Source organism: Lonchura striata, chromosome 32 (assembly GCF_046129695.1).
Source record: "Lonchura striata isolate bLonStr1 chromosome 32, bLonStr1.mat, whole genome shotgun sequence".
Classification (NCBI taxonomy): domain Eukaryota; kingdom Metazoa; phylum Chordata; class Aves; order Passeriformes; family Estrildidae; genus Lonchura; species Lonchura striata.
Window position 1 is genome coordinate 4,419,557 of NC_134634.1, and position 20,816 is coordinate 4,440,372.

The following is a 20,816-nucleotide window of genomic DNA, read 5'->3' on the forward strand; positions in this document are numbered from 1 at the left end:
AAAGAGTTGTAGTAAGTGTGTTTACACCACAAGTTTATCAGGATGAGCCCAGTACATAAAGCAGAATGAGACACACATGAGTTGTCCCCATCCCAAAAAGTCCTGGTGCACAGAGAGGACCTCATCACTGGGGTTCACATGAATTTCTGAAGTTTACTAATTTGGCTAAAAGTTATTTTGGCTGGCTCACATTTTGCACGATGTGTTACATGTGGAGAGCCACAGTACATCTCTAAGCCACCCTCAGCAAAGCTGTTCATGTAAGATGACTTGATACATTACACATACTGAAATATTTTATACATGTAGGTATATAAAATATATATATATAGGTTCTTATATTTATATATATTTAAAAATCAACAAGATTTTGTCTCCCAGATGGAAAATCTGGGAGAGACTTGAGAGTATTCAAACCAATTTTCAATCACAGTATCAAAAGAAGTGTGAATAGTCACTTTAAACCTTTATCAGAAAATCTTGTTCACCTATAGACTTCCCAAAGTATCATTGCATTAATTGATCATTGCATGTTACAATAAGCATTCCTTAAACAATTCAGTTGCATGACCAACAGTTGCATGACCAACACTGTATTTCCTCTGCTAAATCCAGTAAAATCCAGTCACATGGATCCTCCAGAGCTCCCAAACCCATAATGAAATTTTTGAAGTATTTTTTTCAAATGTCATTTCAGAGGAAATACAGACAAATTACTGAAACATTATCCAAGATGAGAAAATGCCAAGAGATGCAAAAATCAAACAAAATCAAACATAAAACTGTCAATGCTAAGCAAGAAAAAACCCAACATTGCTCTCGGGATGCATTAGGCAGATATAGCTCAAGCTAAGCACAGGGCTCAAAATAATTCTTGTTTTCAGGAATTACAGGACTACTGCAAGCCATTGATCTCACAATGCTGACAGTGACCTAACTGGGGCTGGGAAATGGGGCACCGGCTCTGAACGCTCCCGAGGAACCAAATTTCTGTGGGGAACGAAATACTACAGCTGAGCATTGCACACAGGCAGCAGGAACTGCCCCACGGGGTCTGGAGAGCTCAGCCCCCTCGGCAGCAGGAGGTGGCCCTGTCCGGAGCTGCGGGGTCCCTGCGGGGTCCCTGAGCCCAGCTGTGGCAAGGACCCATCCCCACGGGAGGGGACAGGCGTGGGGCACTCTGGCTCAGTGGTGGAGGGGGACACGAGGCCCGGGGACTCGTGGGGACACACTCAGGCCAAACCTCCCTGCCCTCCTGCTCTGGCACCCTCCACAAGGACACGGCACCCACCCCTGTGCAGCCCCAAGTGCCCTCTTCTCCCCTCAGGACCTGCCCAAGGTTGAAGCAGCACATCCCCCTCTGCTTCCTATCAGTTTAAGAAGTGGTTTTACATCATCCAGGTAAATACTGAACTGCGACAATATCGAGATCCATCTGCCTCCTCTTCACATTGCTGTGCAAACAGCTCCCTGAACCTGGAACAGCCCAGGCCAGATAGAGAGTGACCAAATCTCTTCCAAGGAGAATTTAGTGACAGCAATTATTTTAAGCCCTTTTATAATTAAAAAAAAAAAAATTAAAAATTGCCAACAACATGAACACAGGCTCACAAAAACCATGAGTGAAGGTCACTGAAAGCAGTCAGTGTCGGGGACAAGCAGACATTTCTCCATTGATTTAGAGAGAAAAAATAGAAAAAGCGAAAGTAAATTAAAGAGAAAGAAACTATTTTGGTTACCTTTCTCACATTTCTTTTTGGAAGCTGACGAAGGAGGAGGAATCATAGGTAATTTCATCAACTCAGCACGATTTGACTCATTCAGTAGGTAGTGGGACTTATAGGCATAGGAACTGAACAGGGGGTCTGAATGGTCCTGCACTACCAGCCCTATACGAAACAAACAGAAAGAGATGAGTTGCAATGAAACTACCCATGATTCCATGAAGGAAAAACCAAATAAATCCAATGAACACCTCTAATGCGTTATGTGGGAATGAAAAAAGGATAAAAATGAAGAAAAAAGAAAGTCTGACAAAGATTCTGTGCTAACAAAGAGGTTGTGCTGGAGAGACTCAAACTTAACTGGAAAATCTTGCAATGAAATAAGCTGCTTCTAAGTGGAATTTCAATTGGTTTTTTACCCTTCATTTGTGCATTTACAGACAAGCACAAGAAAAGCAACAAAGTTTGAATCCATGGGATCCTCTCTCCTTCCCACAGGGCAAAAGGAAGCTTCTCTGCAGACCTGGGGTGATGGTCACTGCAGCTGGGCCCTGCTCTGAGCTGGGGCTACAGATGGAACAGACGTTGGGAATGAGAACTCACCGTTCCCTCCCTACAAGTCTCACCCTGAGATCTTGCCTATGGAAGTGTTTTGCCTCTGTAAGTGTGCTGGAAAGCGAGGAGGTCAGTGTCCTGTAAGGCACCACAGGGGAAGCACAGATGGAAGTTCTGCCCTAGGCTGTGGAGGTGAAGCTCCCCCACCCAGCCCTCCCAGGGCTGCTCCAGAACAGTCCAACTCAGTTCCCTACAGAACTCCATTCCAGGCCTTTGCCATTCTCTGTCCTGCACCAAGAAGAGCTTTTCCTTGTTACCCCAAAGAGCCTGGCAGCCCTGCTGAGAATCCAGAGCTGAGGAGCAGAAGAGCTTGGCCAGTAACTCATGGCAAGAGCAGAGCAACTGAGCCCCAAAGAAACAGTAAAGATCAGCTACCAAGAGAGCCCCCAGTTCTTCCCCTGAGGGACACACAGCTGAGGGCAGGAGAGAAGCTCTTGGATGGTGCTAAAGCACTGCTGTAAGAAGACTGGGGTCAGCCCACCTGGACACGCATCGTTGGGAGGATTCCTGGAACAAGGGAACCTGCACATGCAATGAGGTGAACTGTACCATGCTGACTGGAGGGTTATTGCACAGTGGTGAATAAGAGGTCTCTAAATATCTTGTATTTCAAGTACCTCACTGTAAGCAAGTTTGTATATCTTACAGATTGTCTCTCATCTACATTTCTCACTTCATTAACTGCATCTGAACACAGTGTCTGCTTCTGATAGCAACTACCACTAATTAAATCACCATTCTCACAGAGATGTCCAAGGATTTCTGAAGCATTCAGTTCCCCATTTCTTTCTGAGCAGGTGGCTCAGTCCTCCTGCCCCAGGTACTGTCCTCAGCTCTCTGGCTCCTGATTCCAGCCAGGCCTGGTGGACACAAGCCCCACAAGAATGCTCTAGAGGAACGAGTACAGAGCTGCTCTAAGACACGGAGGATTCAGGCAGTGGCAATGGTTTGTAACTGTTCAAGTTCTCCTAATTAAGATCTGGGGAATACACAGGACAGGGAATTCCATCTGCCAGGGCACAAGAGGTTATTTAGATTGCCAGGAGAAAATACAGACTTGTGCAGTTTCATCTCTGATGGAGCCAGATTCACATATAAAGAGAATTACTAAACAAATGTAAAGTGGAAGAAAAAAAATAGCATGAAAAATTCCTTTTTAATTTCTTGTCATTCTGAGATGTGTAATTATTCCTCTGCTCTTGCAAAGTCAAGCCAAACTAAACTTCTACCTGAATGAACATAAATGAAAACAAGTAACTTCAGGATCCAGCTCACTTTCATTTCCCTATTAGTGACTCTCAAAACTGCTGCAGAGAACATATCCAATATAAACTGCTGGCATTCTGTAGAAGGTACACATTAATATTATTCCAACAGAATAATGGCACCTTTGAATCTTGAGAGCAAAGCAATTGCTGCACCAACATTTTTTTAAGCTGCTCTCTGGCAGAACCCTGGTGAATGAAGAACCATAAAAGTAACAAGTGGGGAAAAAGTTAAAAATAAAAAGAAAAAAAAGGAACTTTGACACATGGAAAAGTTCAGCATGAAACCTGCTCATACAGTACTGCTAAATGTTTTCTTTCAAAGTTCTCAAATGTGATGACAGTTACAAATTGAGTTATTCTAGTTCATAAGTAAATCCCACTTTTTAGCACTAAAACTTAAGACAGTTTTAAGTTTGTAGCAGTGAAAGAATCCCCTTCTGCTTAATACAGTGATTAACAACACAGCAGCCATTCTCAGCATGAAAAGGCTGGACTGGGGGGAATTGGGATCTGCTTTTCCTACTGGCAGAACAAGTGGGCCTGAGTGCCTAGTGCTGCTTCTGGCTATCAAATGTTATGGACCAACACAGCAAGTGGAATCTCATGAGAACTGCTGATCAAAATAAAATAAAATTAAATTACATAAAAAATCCCAGGCAGCATTTAACCCCAGCAAGCCCTAGAGGAGTTACTCATGAAACACTATTTTTATCACTAAACTGCACAAATGACAACGGAACTATAAAACAGGGAAAAACCAAGTGTCTCACCTCTTGCACAAACGAAACAAAAGCCTACATTTACAGCTGATGAGGAGTGAGTCCTTTTGGAATGGTTACTACAGATGAGGATGTGGGATGACACAAACAAGCTTCCTGCAGCGATGCAGCCGTCTCCAGAGTGATAGGCCACGGGGCACCGCAGACATCTCGCCATGCGACCTGCTCAGGAAACACAGCAGAGGCACCGTCACCCGGGGCTAGCACCACTGCGGTGGGAAACACCACTGAGGACAACCAGTGCTCAGGTCAGCACAGGGCACAGCTCCCCACAGGCAAAGGCAAGGCTGCCTCTATTGCAATGGCAGTACTGGGTACAAAAAAAGGAAAGAGCTACATCTCTTTTCTAAAGGAAGTTTTACAGACATTACCCCTTAACTTTCACTTTAAAATTGTTAAGCAAAACTTCCATCAGTCTAGGGGCAATTTGTTTGCTTTAAACATTTTGGTTCATTTATAAAAGGATGTTATTTCTTGAAAAATAATTGTTCACAAGGCCACTACAAACAGTCTTTAAAAACCAATATTCCTTGGTCTCGTGCTGTGAACCCTTGGCTTCCATTAGACCCAGCACCAAGAGCTGACCAAGTGTGTGGATCCAGGTATACCCCAGTGTCACGCTGCCAGCTCTTCACCCCCATGAGCTATTTCAGCTGACGACCTCAGCGAGGAGGAAACCCTCGTTCCTCGCTGTCTTACACACTGGAACTGGATGAAGCGTCCCTGTCATGATGCAGCTGAGCCTCCTCCCTGCTCGGAGCTGCTGCCCTCACCTTTGCTGGCTTTGTGCATGTCCTTGTCCATGGAGCAGGCGGTGCAGCAGTGCTGCGGGCAGCGGAAGCCCCGGGACTCGAACAGGGCCGTGGCAAACTTGCGCACGCAGGCCTCATGGTAGAACTTCCCGCAGGTGCTGACAGAGCAGCGCTTCACGTCCTTGCCGGGCAGCTTGCAGGAAAAGCACGTGTGCTCTCCTTGGAAGAGAAGGAATAAGGAATGCCGACTGTAAAAGCCAACTCTGATGTATAGATATTGTCCAAACAAATTCTGAAGCCAACAGACTGTGAGCAATACAGGATCCTTCCCATCCAACAGTGGTTACTGTGATCTACAATAACATTGGAGTAGCCGCTCACATAAAAATCTCTTATTCCAAGTAAAACCCTAAGCAGTTCATTATTTTTCTTAAAAGGCACTTGCTAAATGGAAAATGAGCATCTGGTCTCAGAAGTTAAAAAAGCAGCAGAATAACCCAAACTTGCTCACAAACCCTTGAAAGCACCATCTTGGCTTGCCCTGACCAGAATGTGACGCCTGAGCAAAGGGGAAAATCCCTCCCAGTTTTCCAGGCACAGGAACACACTCACCGTTCTTACACTCGGTGCAGATGAACTTTTCCTCAGGCACGGCCTTCAGGCCAAGACACTCCAGGTGGAACATGCTGCAGCACTCGCCCTCGCAGGCCAGCAGCGACTCGCCGGAGCTCTCACAGATCTGCAAGGGGCAGAGGGCTCAGCAGGGACAGGGCACCCTGACATGCCAGGGACTGCCAGATGCTAACTATAGGAACTGCCTGGAATTGCTTCAGAATTAGGGTAAGGCAGGAGAACTGAACCTGGCAAGTCTCAGGCTGAGGACAATCCCAGCACTCCCCTGCACTTTGCTCTGGGGTAACAGTGCGAGCCAGGACAGACAGAGGCACCACAGCATCCACCTGCACTCCTCCATGTCTCAGGGAACAAGCTGCTCTTGCTCTTCAGGTTTGTTACTACTGACCAGCGAAATGCACAGACCATCCCAGGATTTTTTTTTCAAAATACTGAAAAATTCTTACTCTGTCCAATCCTGACCAACCATCTGGAATCTTCAAATGGAACAGAAAATGGCATCTACTTTTTCTATTGATGCTGGCAGGTATGACTTACACATCACCTTCCAGCTGCTGAGCTTTCTGGCCTGCAGGAGGGCTTTGGAATCATTTAACATGAATCATTTCCAGAGCGTAAAAACTCCTAAAAATATTGATATTTTATCTGAGAGGTCAATTTAAGAGAACTAAGAGAAATAGGGGATATATATTTAGTATCCATCACTTCCCAGTATCACCAGTTACCTGACAAACAGTGTCTTTTTTACTTGTTCCAGTTCCTCTCCTGGATAAGCTGGAGTCCACTGACTGCACATCTGAGGCATCGGCATCAGCAGTGGCCGAGGGGCTGTCTGAACGCTTCCCAAAACTGCCCTACAAAGAGGAAAAACCCACGGCTCTCAAACCAGACAACGCCAAACCACAACCACATTGGCAAAAATATTTCTGTCACTGTTGATCAAAAGACCATTTGATAGGTCAAGAGACACAAAGGTCCTGGAAGTGTGCTGAATTTCACTGGGATGACACAAGTGCTGCCTTCTTGATATATTTCACCTGTACAAGCCAAACACCATAAAGAGCTCTCTTACTTTTCCAGACACTCTTTGGAGTTACACCAGATACAGCACCATCTCCCAGTTCCCCAAGAATTTCAAATCTTTCACAGAGCAAACCATGATCTAAACCAATGCTTTGCCAGACAAAGTAACAGAAAAATTTGTAAGCAAACATTGTATTTTTATAACAAACCAGTGGAGGGATTAGAAGTAAACAGACTAGGTCTTATGTTTTCAGATAATAAAAGACTCAAAATTTGTAGAAAATAGTGCTCACATATTTAGCAATAATCAACTGAAAAGCCTCTTGAAAAGCTTGTTCAGGTTCCTGTGAGAACCAATACACCTTTACCTGCAAATCATTAAGTCCTCTGGAATCAGAGTCAGATGTGTCCCTGTAGGCTGAGCTGGTCAGTTCCATGTCCGTGGAGGCACGACTTCTCTTCTTTAAGGGTTTACAGGAGTCTGAAATCTCACTGGCACCTTAACACAACATGCTAAAATTAGTTTAATACATGTTCTCAACTTTTTACTTAAGTTTAGTAAAGAAAAGAAAGATGAGAGCTTGGATTCTATTATCTGTCTTAATTTTCAGTTTGCAGTTTTGTTACTAGTTGAATTCTCCCTGAAAATTAACTGAAAACCAGCTTAGGCAGAGCTTTTGACAAACTTTTTAACACGGTGACACAGTGGAAGAAGGCAATAAATTGTCTCTAAGAGAGGACAAATCCTGAGGAGATTTCCTCTTCATCATCCACCTTTAACTTTGGCTAAGCAGAGACTTTTAAGAAATGCCCAGAAGGCCTTAGGGGCTTACAGCACATGAACAAACACCATCCTTCCTCCAGCAATGCACAAGGACCAGAACCCCAAACAGCCTGGCCACAGCGAAGTCGAGCTCGGCCCTACAGAGCACCAACATTGTGGCTCACATGGAACAAAGCTGCTGCCCAAGGGCCAGGAGCCACCAAGGTCAGTCGAGTTAATTTTCACCTGTCACTCACCTTTCTGCAACCCCGTCTTCACTGCTGCCAGTGGGACAGCTTCGACCTGTTTGAAAGGAAAATCCACAGTTAACACCAGAGGAAAATTTCTCCCTAATACCAAAAAGCAAACAGGTCAATTCAAGGGGTTAGAATTCAGGTGGGAGCTGCATCCCCTCCTCAGCCCAAGCCTCCACATCCCGCTGGATCCACTCCTGCCTACGCTGGTGCCCGTAGGCCTGGCAGCCACGGGCCACTAGCCAGGTCCTTCCTCTGTCCCTTGGGGCAGGAAGGTGACAGGAGCGCTGTATCCGTGTCCAGCAGGCAGGAGCGGGGGCCCTAGGGCAGCCACCCCTGGTGCTGTGCAAACCCCACAGCTGTGTGAGCACCCTGGCAGGGCTGGCACTGGGCTAGCGAGGCACAATGCGGGGCCACTCGGCGCTCCCTGCAGCTCCTGCAGCCCTTCCTCCGTCTAGAGCTCTGCACGGGCCCGCCCGGGTGCCGTGGTGCAGGGCTCTACACAGCTGGAACTCCGGGGCACAGGCTCCAGCACACAAATGGACAAGTTTACAATCTTGCAAAAGCACCTCCAGTCCTTGACCCTATGGAGAAGTTTAGGAACTGTTCTGCCAACACACATGGAAGATGTGGGAATTTGGTGACTGGATAATATTTACAGAAGAAAGCTGTTGTCTAAAATCCTGTTTTCAAGAATTACAAGTTATTTCTATGCAATGTGGTTACATATGCATGGAGAAACACATTTAGTAAATATTTAAGGATTATTCTATAATTTTTTTAAAAAATATTTTATTTTGTTGTACAATAAGTAAAAACATACAGTAGAAGGATTTGTATAGGATACATTTTGTAATACAAATATAAAATCTAAACAATCACTTTTATTTCTCCACTATTCACTGTAACAGTAGCATCAACATTTTTGTTTTTCCCATTAATTGTACTTGTTCCAGTTATAATTTTATACCAAGTTGTTGCAGACTAACTGGGGAATCAAAACTTGACTTTGGGAAACAAATATTGTTGCATAATTTTAAGAAGTTAGTAAGTTTTCTTTTTAAAAATTTAACTTAATACATTCAAGGTTTTGCACATTACAGTCCCCCTGGGTTTCACTTTAGTCAGATACTTCTCCTGAGAAAAGCACTTTAATTAACGTCCACAAACTGAGTCAGCCAGGTAAGAGAAGCACATGAAGCTACCTGGCATCCATGAAGTTCATCTTGTTGGTTCTTATACCTTTGTTAAGAAACCTTTACAAACATAAAGCAACTCTTTTGAAAGGGGGAGGCTGCGACAGCTCGTGCCAAGAGGCTCCACGGACCACATCAGGTGTCACACACCCAACACTTAAATTGCTTTAAAATTTCAGCATGAAATTGCCTCGAGCTGGAGCACTCCTCTGCTGCACAACAGTGCAGAAATGCTGCAGCATCAAAGGAAAAATAAGGAAAAAAAAACCAAAAAAGCAACTGAGTTCACTTTCAGTCTCTGAAGTGAAGAAGTGCAAAACAAAGCAAAAAGGGCAAAGAATAAATTAAAGAGATAAAAATATTTTTTCCCCTTCCCATATAAATCTTCATCCTGACTCTTTAAAAATTCTCACTGGAAAAACCTAAACTATGAAACATTTATATAAAATTCTCAGCTTTCAGACAGAGGCCCTTGAGGCGGGAAAAATCAACCACGCAAGGAGAAGAACCAACAACTTTGACAAACTTATTTGAAGTGTATGCAGGTTGTAGCATCTGTCCATCCACTGCACTCTCCTACTCATTTCCATGCAGAAATTTTTTATCATTAAAATTTTCTTAAAGCAACAACATTTGTCTGTCTGACATCCAGATTAAAGGAATGCCCTGTACACGTTAGAACTATTTCAGGAAAAAATGGTGTATCCCAGAACTCTTTTGCTGATGTCTGCCAGCATGAAAGTCTGACTATTCATCTTTAAGTGAAATCATTCTTGAAGTCCATTTTCAGAAGTGGTCAAATTAATCACTCTAACTTCATTTGAAAAACAAAGCCTCAACACAAACCAGCAGCTAAATCAAGAGCCAAAGGAAGGAACCTGGTGCAATTCCATCCAAGAGAAATCACTGAAACAAACCCATTTTGCTCGGAACAGAAATCTCAAAGGAAACATGGCAGGTTCATTAGGAGTCATCCATCACTGCGTTCCCACTTCCATAGCCTGACTGATACTGAGAAGATGCCAGTAGCAGAGTCACAGCAATGGCATTGACAGGGGGATTTCATGGAGGATAGTCCAAACCGAAACCCGATGGGGAAAAATGGAGAAAAATAAAAAGGCACCAATATAAGCCACAACATTTATGAATACAATATATTTTAACTCTCTACATGGAGGAAGCCAACCTGCTCCTTTTTGATCTTCTTCTTTGGCACAACTTCGGTGGATTTCTCAGACTCGGAGCGGGTTCGAATCGATCTTCTCTGTTGCTTCTTTTCTACAGAACCTGAAGAAGGAAAAAGGTTTACATTATATGATTCCTTGTATTTCTGAGGCACACCAAGATGTGCAAAACCAAACCAAGAGGTAAAGGAACGAAACCAAGACTTTGTCCTCTTTTGAATGTTTTATTTTTAAATTCAGTTCCAAACTATTGACCAGCTGGTGCTGTGGCTGCAGACACACATTCTGATTCCAGAGACAGATCAGCTTCAGAAAACAGACACAAGTAACAGACTGGAACAAAAGGCTAGAATTCGGATTAGGGCAAACAGATTTCCATAATACATAACACACTCCTTGGGCATAGTCTTCACCTGGGTAATTCTGAACCAAACAGTCCATCTTTGGTGTTTTGGGAAGGTAGCCACAACCAACTCCTCGAATAAAAACAAACTAGAAATTTCAGACACAAAGCACAGCTTCAGCATTCCCTCCAAAATGCCACGATGTGTCCCCTCTGTGGGGTGATGGCCTGTCACATAACTACAGCCAGTCCCACCCTGTACCATCTACAGCCACACCAGACCTCAATGCTCACCTGAAAGTGTTGAGGTGAAGAAAAGCTCAGGACAAACAGAAGCATCAACCATGATGTGTTACCGTCATTAATGAATGTCAAAAAATAGTTTTTAGAAGTATTACCATAGAAAACAAACTCAGATTAATAAAGGTTATTGTGACATTTCAACAGATGAAGAGGGAGCTACTGGGGTTTTGGCAACTAAGGCTGACAAAATCAGACCTTCTGTGCTCCAGCCCCTCCCAAACAGGCACATTGAGAACCATGGACACGGCACTCAACACCACGGGCAGCTGCTGGAACAAGCACAACACTTGCAGCTGACAAAACTGGCACCTGAGGATTTACAATGAGCTGCTGGGAAGCATTACTCTGGGTTTTCAGTCTGGGAGATTTCATCTATGGAAGACAACTGGGAAATACTTTGTTTTCTTCCAAACAAACCTACAAACTCTTGGGAGCTGACTGTGTCAGATGGATGCACTGTTAGGAGCTGTAAACCTGCCTGATCTTGTCAGAAGATGAAGTATCTAGAGACACACATGGGCTTGAACCAGACTGAAAGACAGCCTTGCAAAAGGACTTCAGAGAAAAAAATGAAAACAACTCTTGATACATTGGATGAGAATTCTTCCTATGGCTGCATGGCTCGGGAATGTCTCAGTAACTAAACTATACAGCTGGAAAAGTTATCATGTTACAATAATTGGATTTCTGAGAGGAAAAATTTGTTTTTCTTAAAGGGGAAAAACTTTTACAGCATATTAATTAATGAGTAATAGCAATTACTTATTAATAATTTAGAAATTAATGATTCCGGTCAACATCCATCATGTCTGTCCATGTATAACTTCTGGTTCCAATAGGTTCCATCCCTTGAGGAACTCACACAGCAGCAGTGGGTCTCCACATCAGAGCTGGGGAACATATTTTGCCACTTTGCTACGGAAGCAGCTTCAGGTGAATTTGAGCAGATGTGACCAACAGTTACTTTAAGCAAGAATGGATTTTCTCCCTGTGCTGCCCCGCTGAAGCCAAGGAGATAAGATCAAGCCCTGGATCAGAGAATTCCAGAACCAGTGTCTAACGTTGGCTGACAGCAACACTGACCACTGCAACGGGCACTTTCTCCTCTTCCTGCTCTTCAAGGATCCAGTCATCACCTTCACAATGCTCCCATCCCATCTTCAGGTATATTCTCATCCAAAGTTTCAGGACCAGCCCTCCACCTTGCTGCAGATAAATCCTAGTTCATCGTGTGCAGGCCAGAGGCACCAGGGATTCTCAGGGCTGCTCTTGCAGTAGCAGTTTTCAAGTAATGAAATTATCTTTTCAGCATTATTGAATTCTGTGTATCTAACTGCAGGTTATCAAAAAGGACTCCCAGAGTCCGTCTGGGAAATACTTTACCGTAAAGGGATTCTGAAGTTCCACTGACCTTACATTTGAAAAAAGGACTTGGCAGTTATGTTCCACAAGAGGGGACCAATAACTGGACTTTGGAAATAGCTTTGAGAGTGACTGGAGTGTGCACTGCAGGTAAGCTCAGGCACTTACAGGGTGTTAGCAGGTGGAGTGTTACGTATCCAAAAAGCCTAAGAAAATGAAAAAAGAGAGGCTCAGAATTCTCACCCCCTATATCTGAGGAGCCATAGGGAAGCTGAAGCCTTTAGATGCCAGGTGAGAGAAGCAGAACGATGATCGCCTTTCCTGCTGCAAGGCAATTCAAGTAGCCACAGCAACCACAGCTGGAAAGAACCACCACTGTCAACAGCAGGGGAATCCCCCCACACAGCAGGAAATCCAGAGCAGCTGGCCCGTGTGCTGCAGTCCCAAACGCTCCATAAACCAGGAGATCAAATAACGCTGCCTAAAACCATCACACAGACATAACCTCATGTGTGTTTGCACAGGACTCATGGATGCTGACCACTGAGATTTCTGACTCTGGTTCTCATCTATTTCATGTTTGAAAAGGGAGAAATAATCTAATAGATGTATGGTCAAAGCAGAAGTGACACTTGGCAACACTATGAGATTCAAATAGCTCATTCAACATTTTCCCATTTCAGGCACAAGTTCCATTATTTGCTTCAATGGTTCTTCTCCTTCAGACCTGGTATTTCAAAACTCACTGCTTTATGATGGACCCCCTGAAATGGCTTCAGAAGGCAAGCACTACCTCACTTGGTTGATGGGAGTTAGTTGAAGCAGTTTTTTAAAAATCCCTGTTTTTTAACAGGCCATGTAAAAACTGAACAACAAATCTAGGGAGTCTTCATCTTGATTCACACATTTGTACTGAAATGTGCCACTTCCTGACTATTTTTGCTTTCATGACAGCTCTTCTATTTTCCATTTGGGACCAAAAGCCATGGCAATTCCCTGCTAACACACATCCACTGGGTTGTCTCCTAAACCATTGTCCCACACAGGACATCATCCCTTGAGTATGTTGACTCAGGCTGTAAGTGACAGACACAAAGTTCAGAGGCCAAACCACCAATCCCACCCCACAGCCATGCTGTGTATGCTGGATCACCATGTGTGACATTAGCCATGCTCATTACAATAACTATGTAAACAGAAAGATGTTAATAATTTTGAAGTAATGAGAAAATGCTGGGCTTGATATTTGAGTTCTCACGCTGCAGGCTCAGGTTCAGACCAGGACTGCATTTCCCTACCTGCTGCCCCAGAAGTTGTCTCAGGAGAGGATGCGTTTTGCACCACTGCTTTCTCACTCCTCTGAGCTGATGAAGAATTAAGTTTCTCTTGTCCTTTGACGCTTATTTCTGTTTTGTTACCAACTCCCTTGAAAAGAAAAAAATAAAAGATTGTCTTCCCCTGTTATAAAGGCGTGCTGCTACCAGGTAAGAGACCTGCCCCTGAATCTCAGAACAGAAACAATCAATGCTCTCCAACCCAACACACAGACAGGATTCATCTACTATGGAGCTGCTTCCCTGCAGAACTTTCCACGCCTTTCCATCTTCCCTTACAGACAAGGAAAAATTGTTCCAGTGACTTTTCTAAACATTACCTTCTCTATAGGGCTTAGGATGAAATAAATACTCTCCAGGTAGAGAGGCAGAAGGAGGAGGCAGAGAAATAGTCCTAAGCCTTTTCCTTACACTGACTGTGGGAAGCTGCTGTGCACCTGAAGGAAGCTCAGACGCAGAACTCAATTTAAAAGTCTGTTACACAAAATATAGTTATTTCTTTTTAGTACATTATTAACAGTTTTGTCATCTGTTTCCCATAAAATCACTGATTTTATTAAAGATTTTTTTATTATTTAAACTAGGAAGCTGTAAATATTTAATATATTTAATTTTTTGGCACAAATAAAAATACAGCCATTTGTAGGGAGCTGCTCTGCCACCAGCAAAGCATTTACTGCCAGAGCTGCACTGAACATGGGGCTCAATGCACTGAAAGATTCTATTATCACATCTGTCTGTTAATATCTCCAATGAAAGGAACATGGATGGTGAATGCCTGGTGGACACAGTTCAAGCTCCCCAGTAAGGCAGGTTCGGGATAATTCAGGAGCAAAAGAGGGGTCACTGCACCAAGCACATACCTTGGTGGAATAAACAAATTGATCGATGAGTTTTCCATCCCCAGCAGCATTCTGAAGGGCAAAAACCTGTTCAATTTTAACAACCGGAGACATGTTACACTTCTGCAGATCCAGGTTGTGCATGGTGATGGAAGCTGGTAGGGACTTCCTAGCTGCAGCTGTTTTCCAGGCAATTTTCACGGGCGGAGCCTCCTCCTCCTCCAGGCTGGACTGCCGGCGCTGGCCCTGCCGCCGCGCCTCGCCGTGGCAAGGCGACGAGCCTGCCACCACGTTGGCGTGCTCCGGCTGCGAGCTCGGCGCCGCCTTCGGCCGCCGGTTCTTCTTGGCCTCCGATTTGGAAGCAGCAGTCTTTTTGGCTTTGGCCAAAACCTCCTCTGGCTCTTGGTCTACGTAAATGAAGGTGTACTGTTCTATCCTCTCTTCCCGGGTCATTTTCAGTGCCTTCTCGGCATGGGCAATGCCAATGTCCCACTGCGCTCGCTCCCTCTGCGGCCGTGGCTTGCGAATCTTAAGGGACGAGACAAGCAGTTGGTTACACTGAAGATTTTGCCACTACAGCACATAAACACAACCCTGAGGGTCTCTGCATCTCTCGGGCAGCAGACTGCAGTCTGCTCTCCGTTTACAGGGTATTTTTGACACTGAATGTGGACACTGAATTCCCTGCCGGTGAGATGCAGCCAGTCCTTCTCAGGGCAAAGCACTGAAGAGTTCCAGACCTGCCCCAGAGCATCTCCCTTACAGAGATGATCCCCCCAGTGCCCCCTGTACCTTCTGTTTCTCAGAGTGGTTGCTGGCTTGCTTGGCTGCCTCAGCCAGTAACTGCTCGTACTGTTTGTGCCCTTGGTACTCCCGGACACGCTTCTCATGCACCCAGGCCCGCTCTGGCTGGTTGCTGAAGAACTGCACGTGGTATTCCCGGGCACCTGAAAGGGCAAACACCACTCAGCAGTTGTGCCAACACTGCTCTGCCTGTTCAGCTCACGCTTTCTTCCTGCCCAGTGCTTCCTTCCTGCAAGTGAAGGTACCTGGCCCAAGTGCAGAAATACAACAGGCCAGATCCAGAACAGTTTGAGATGGAAGCTCAGAACAGCCTGCCCACACTGAAGTCTCACAATGATTTGAGAAAAGCAGAAACACCTGTGCACCAGCCTGTTCCCTCAGTGCCAGAAGTCGTGTACCAGGCACTAGTTCTGTGCGTGTCCCGACTGTCCTGTTCAGCACACACACAGCAGGATTCACTGGCAAAGGCAGTTTGGAATGAAGATATTTTTAATAACGGAACAGCTACAGACACCTGACACTCTGGAAAAGAGCTTCCTCCCTTACCTCTTGTATTAATTTTGGTATGCACATCAAGCTGTGGATCACACGACACCATGCAAGGCCACCACGGGTACGTCCCCACCTTGGACCAAACCAGATCCCCAACCTGGAACTTGACGTCGTGGGGCACCTGTGTTGGAAGGGATGGCACAAGCTGCTGCACCTGCAAAGGAAACACCAGATTAAAGCCACAGGAGAGGATTTAGAGCATTTGGAGATGCACACACCATCCACAGGGACTTCTTGTTCTCTCAGATATCCCTGAGGTTTGATAATCCAAGATGAGAAAAATATTTCTTAGAAACATAAAAGGAAGAAGCTGCATGCAGCTGGGATTTATGCAACAACACCATCAACAGAGACACAAAAGAGCAATTACTACCCCCTGCAAAAAGGATTCTGCTTCTTAAGTTGATTAGAAATACTGCTTTTAGGATAAAATAAAGCAATAAATCCAGTACAATAAGATATGCATTGAAGCAGTAATGAGAGTGATAAGAGTTTAAAAGAAATGACAACTGATTTATCAGATAAATTAAAGAATCAATGGAAGAAATGGTCAAAAAATAGTGACATTCTCTGAGTTCCAAAAGTGTTAATTGGTGCATGTACTAACCGGGGCTTCCTCCAGCACTGCATCTTCTCTTGGTCTCTCAGAGAGTGTGCTAAGCCTCTCGTTTGGTCTCTAAGAAATGGGTAACAATGAAGAGAAAAAAGGAAAACAACACTTACTGTAAGGGGACAGTAAAACAACAGAAGATAATAGTGAAACCAGGTAGAAAAAAAATAGTTCACAGAGGGAAAGCCAATCATGAACCTAGAAAATGTGAATATGACTATTCCTTGTACCCAATTAACATAGTAACACCATAATAAAAAAATACCTGGTTTCACCTACACTATTTACATTACTATCACACCTGAATATAACCACGTTCTCCTTTAACAGATGACAGAAGAACATACATTCAGAAACAGCAAATCCAAGTAACTTTCCAACTAAAATAACACACAATTTCCAAAAACCAGAGAACCCATGTGAGGATAACCACAGCAATGTGGCAAGTCTCACTCTACACCAGTTATTTGCAAGAACTGCAGTACATAGATTATGCTAAATATACAACATGATAATTGTAAAATCAATGTTAAATTGCATAGAGTTGACAAATATATTTGGAGGACCAGAAGCCCAAAACACAGAGCAGAATCAGCCCCAACCAGAAGCAGACACTGACGTGGGGGGCCATGTCAGCAGGTGTGAGGGGACAGGGCTGAGGTAAGGGTGGGCTGGAGCTACCTCAGGAGACAGATGCCACACACCTGCTTTTCCTGCAGCAGGGAAGTCAAAGGACTCAAAGAGCGGCAGAAGGAGTGGTCAGAGACAAGCAGTGAGGAACTAACAATGCTGACAAACCCCGTTATTGCCAGGCCACTCCAAGCACAGACCCCACATGAGTCCATGCTGTGTGCTCCAGAGAACCAGGGACACAGGGAAAGGGATAGAGCAGCTCAGGTCAGGGGTGGCACAGCCCAGTGTCTCATCTGGAGCTGTCTGTACATAACCACCATTGAAGACTAATTACATTGCTATTTGCTGGGCAAAAATTCTTTCTCCCTGCACAGCAGGAAGCACAGCACTGAGCTCCTACCCTTCTTCAGCTACAGGGCGTTAGTGAAACCTCCCCTCCCCTCTGCCAGGAGAATCGAGCTGGGCTGCCAGGAGAATCGAGCTGGGCTCACAGGCTGCAAACTTCCAGCTCCTCACAGAACAAAACTACTGAGCTGGTTCTTAAAAAAAGGATTCAGAGCTTGACATTCATCAGTGTTTTCACAACACTTCCATTTTAAATCAGCCTCCCCAGTATGGGCATCCCCTCACAGTCAGTGGATTTCCTCTGAGATTACAGCATCAGAATAAGGAACAACTGGTGACCATCTGACTTGCCACAGCCTCACTGCATGTAAAACTATAGAACAGCCATAGTTGTACCAAAAGTTGTTTGTTCCTACAAAGATGATCCCAAGTCACAGGTCTCACACCATTAACACTGAAAATGACAAAAGTGTATATGAAGATGAAATTGTGCAGTGGAAAGCAAAATGATGGGACGATGGACCTGAGACTGCCCTGGCAAACTCATACCGAGAGTCAAAATCCTGTACAAAAAATCCTGCTCCTGTCAGAGCAGGCCATGCCTGAAACAGGGCTGGGTAAATAACATGAAACATTTATTGCAACACCACCTTTAGAAAGGGAAATGAAAGCAACAAGGAAGCCAATAGCAAGACCAAGATTTCTAGTGAACTCTGGATGACACACATGACTAGGAGCTTGGAATTCAAGATGCAAGATTTTAGTTCGTTCTGTGAAAGACAGAAGGTTTCATTCTCATGGTGAGTAGGTAATAGAGCCAGAGGGGCAGGCACAGCTGAAGCTCCAGGAGTAGAAAAGGAGTCACTGGTGAGAGGGGAAACAAACTGACAGCCTGATGCGAGGGTGATGGAGTCTGGCCAGAAAGCAGGTAGAGTGCAAGACAGATGCTGCTCAGGGAGTGCCAGCAGGACACAGCAGTTCCTACAGCCACCTCACAAGGGCCCCAACAGCACCTCCCTGCAGCACAGAACCCACTCTACCAGATCAGAGTTGGTGCCTGCAGGACAGGCTCTTCTTCCTGAGAACAGCAAGCACCAAGGGCTTTCACAGGCCTGACAACAAACACAGCTATGTCCTGTAACAGCCCAGCCTGCACTGGGCAATTTCTGTCCTTGCCAGACATGGCAACTTCTCCACTCCTGGCACTTACCAGCCCCTCTGCCACCCATTCCCTCAAACTGGGAGAAGCAGAAACCAGCACCACAGAGGTTGCAGGAGCAAGCACAATAAAAGGAAACAAAAGTACTGGAGTGGCTTATGAAACTGAAAGAAAAAGAATGAGAGGGCACCAAGGTAATCTGGGTCTTTGCTTCCCAGAATCTCAGTTAACACCACCTGATGTACATTCTCTGGATATGGACAATATGGTACAAGATTAATTAACGTTTCACTGCTGAATACCCCAAATAACCTCACTTTCCACTCAACAATCTGGCACTCTTTTGAGAGGCAATTTTAGGAATGTGTAAGCTTTGGTCCAGAAGTTCCATCTTCAACATTGGCCAGAGTGCAGCAAACTCTAAACATGCTATAACACTAAATAATATTAAAAAAACAATGCATAACCTTTTCTAAAATTTGTTTTTCATATGAGCCTTTAAACCAACATTGTGTTACCTACAGACACAGCTCCTGGCAACCTCACCCTGAGGCTCTGACGAGTAACTAAAGCCTGGTGACTCAGCGTGCACACAGCCAGAACAAGGACAAACCCTGCTGGACACGCTCTCCATCAACAATACCAGGTGTACAGATGGCTGAATTACCATTCCACTTACATTTTGCTCCTCTGGTTCTAATTTTGGAATTTTGTGTGACTTGCGCTCTTCCGATCGGGAAGAGTCATGCTTGCTACTTTTTTTCCTTTTCTCTTTCCTGCCTTCGTGTTTTGCCTTAGCGTACTCCCTCGCTTGGACTTCATTCAACAGGTCCCCACAGAGGGAGGACTCAAACAATTCCCTGCCGTTCTGGATAGTTTTGGTTATTTTGAGTTTGATCTCTGGTGAGCCAGTCTTCTTTGGAATGCCCACTTGTGGAGCTGAAGGTGGTGGCGGAGGCGGCGGCTGGGGAGGGGAAGGTTTCTCCAGAACCTCGTGCGGCCTGGCGCTGGAGTTCTCCAGCTGGTAGTACTCCGGGGGGCTGAAGTTCCTGACTGTCCCGAAGCCGTTGGCCGATCCGTTGGGATACTGAGCGTACGTCTGGTATTTGGCTTGGGGCTCGTACATGCTGATGGCCGGGGGGTAGCCGTTGCTGAGGGGAGGCAGCTCCTCTGCCGTGGGCGTGGGGTACTGGAAGCCTGGCTGCAGCGCGGCCTCGTACGGTGTCCGGCCCCCATCCTCGGCAATGTCACTGCTGCCATCGAAGGCCTCCTCTTGGCGGATGTTGGCCGAGTCAATGAGTTGAGGTGGTTGCTGAATTGTGTTTCCCATGATCCCTTGCATGAAAGAGAAAGAGAAATCCATTGTTCTGCTCCAGCATCCTTAGCTTTCCCTTTTTCTCATAGGGCCTAGAGGCAGGGGAAGGGAAATCAGAAGTCAGTGTAAATTAAAAAACAGTAATTAAGCAAATTAAACAGTGAGGAACAAAGGGATCTCAAGAGCAATTTCTCCCTCTCTATCTGGCAGACACCCTCACATGGATTTAGAGAGGCTGCTGTTACTGAGCCTTTACAAAGGACTACCGACACGTCTTTCATATGGCAAATTTCTTCTTTTCCAAGACATTTCAAAAAATATCAGAAGCACCTACGAGTGCTTAAGAACTATAAGCCCAAGTATGACAAAGTCAGAGTAATGGTGCCAAACTCCCCAGCACTCCTTACTTCCTTCCTAGTCATGCCCTAGGAAGGTTATTCCAGCCCGAAGCAGCTGGACAACATTTCACCCTGCAGCAGAGAAGCGATATACCACGTTGTCCTGACACAGTCACTGCAAACTGCACAGGCCAGGAACACCACAGAAAAACAGAGAAACCTCCTCTCCTCCTTGCCAAAATTTGAGACATGAGTAGTCTTTGGGCAAGCCACAGGATGCTCTGAACAACAGCACAATGAAAACAAGTGGGTCATTCCACCTTGGCCACTGGGAAAGCAGCGCCCTACAGCAGCTTCAGATGGAGCTTCCCAACCCCTGCCCTCCCCAGAAGAGCAGGATACACCTTGCATGCACTGGCTCTCACCAGCTGTGTCAGGAGGGTTATTCTCCTGCCCCTCACATCTTATTTTAATATTTAGCACTGCGTGGTTCTGAGCCTCAGCATCAACAGACCCCCAAACCCAGAAGTTACTCACTGAACGAGATTCTACACCTTCAACTTTACAGTGCATATTATGACACCACAATCAGACTCAAAGTTAGACTTCCAAAACTCAACTGCAGGCTCAGAGAAGGCTTTGGCATTCATGTAAGCAGCTCAATGTTCAACAAGAAGCAACACAC

The 20,816-nt window shown here is 45.1% G+C and overlaps 1 protein-coding gene across 3 annotated transcripts in view; it reads right to left on the reverse strand.

Annotated features, from left to right (window-relative positions):
• The window catches only part of NSD3 (nuclear receptor binding SET domain protein 3), a 31,190-nt gene that overhangs the window by 5,583 nt on the left and 4,791 nt on the right, over positions 1-20,816 (reverse strand). The window contains exons 2-15 of one of the 3 annotated variants that reach the window (XM_021535879.3): positions 19,158-19,885; positions 16,339-16,407; positions 15,726-15,885; positions 15,168-15,322; positions 14,397-14,903; positions 13,498-13,624; positions 10,194-10,294; positions 7,815-7,860; positions 7,163-7,293; positions 6,497-6,625; positions 5,751-5,877; positions 5,160-5,357; positions 4,378-4,548; positions 1,740-1,889 (exon numbers count right to left, since the gene is read on the reverse strand). In XM_021535879.3, coding sequence (XP_021391554.1) covers positions 1,740-1,889; positions 4,378-4,548; positions 5,160-5,357; positions 5,751-5,877; positions 6,497-6,625; positions 7,163-7,293; positions 7,815-7,860; positions 10,194-10,294; positions 13,498-13,624; positions 14,397-14,903; positions 15,168-15,322; positions 15,726-15,885; positions 16,339-16,407; positions 19,158-19,841 — 2,755 coding nt within the window. In that variant the 5' untranslated portion in view covers positions 19,842-19,885. Of the gene's footprint in view, positions 1-1,739; positions 1,890-4,377; positions 4,549-5,159; positions 5,358-5,750; positions 5,878-6,333; positions 6,626-7,162; positions 7,294-7,814; positions 7,861-10,193; positions 10,295-13,497; positions 13,625-14,396; positions 14,904-15,167; positions 15,323-15,725; positions 15,886-16,338; positions 16,408-19,157; positions 19,886-20,816 lie in introns of those variants that run through there. The other 2 variants (XM_077789260.1, XM_021535882.3) reach the window with 2 other exon arrangements.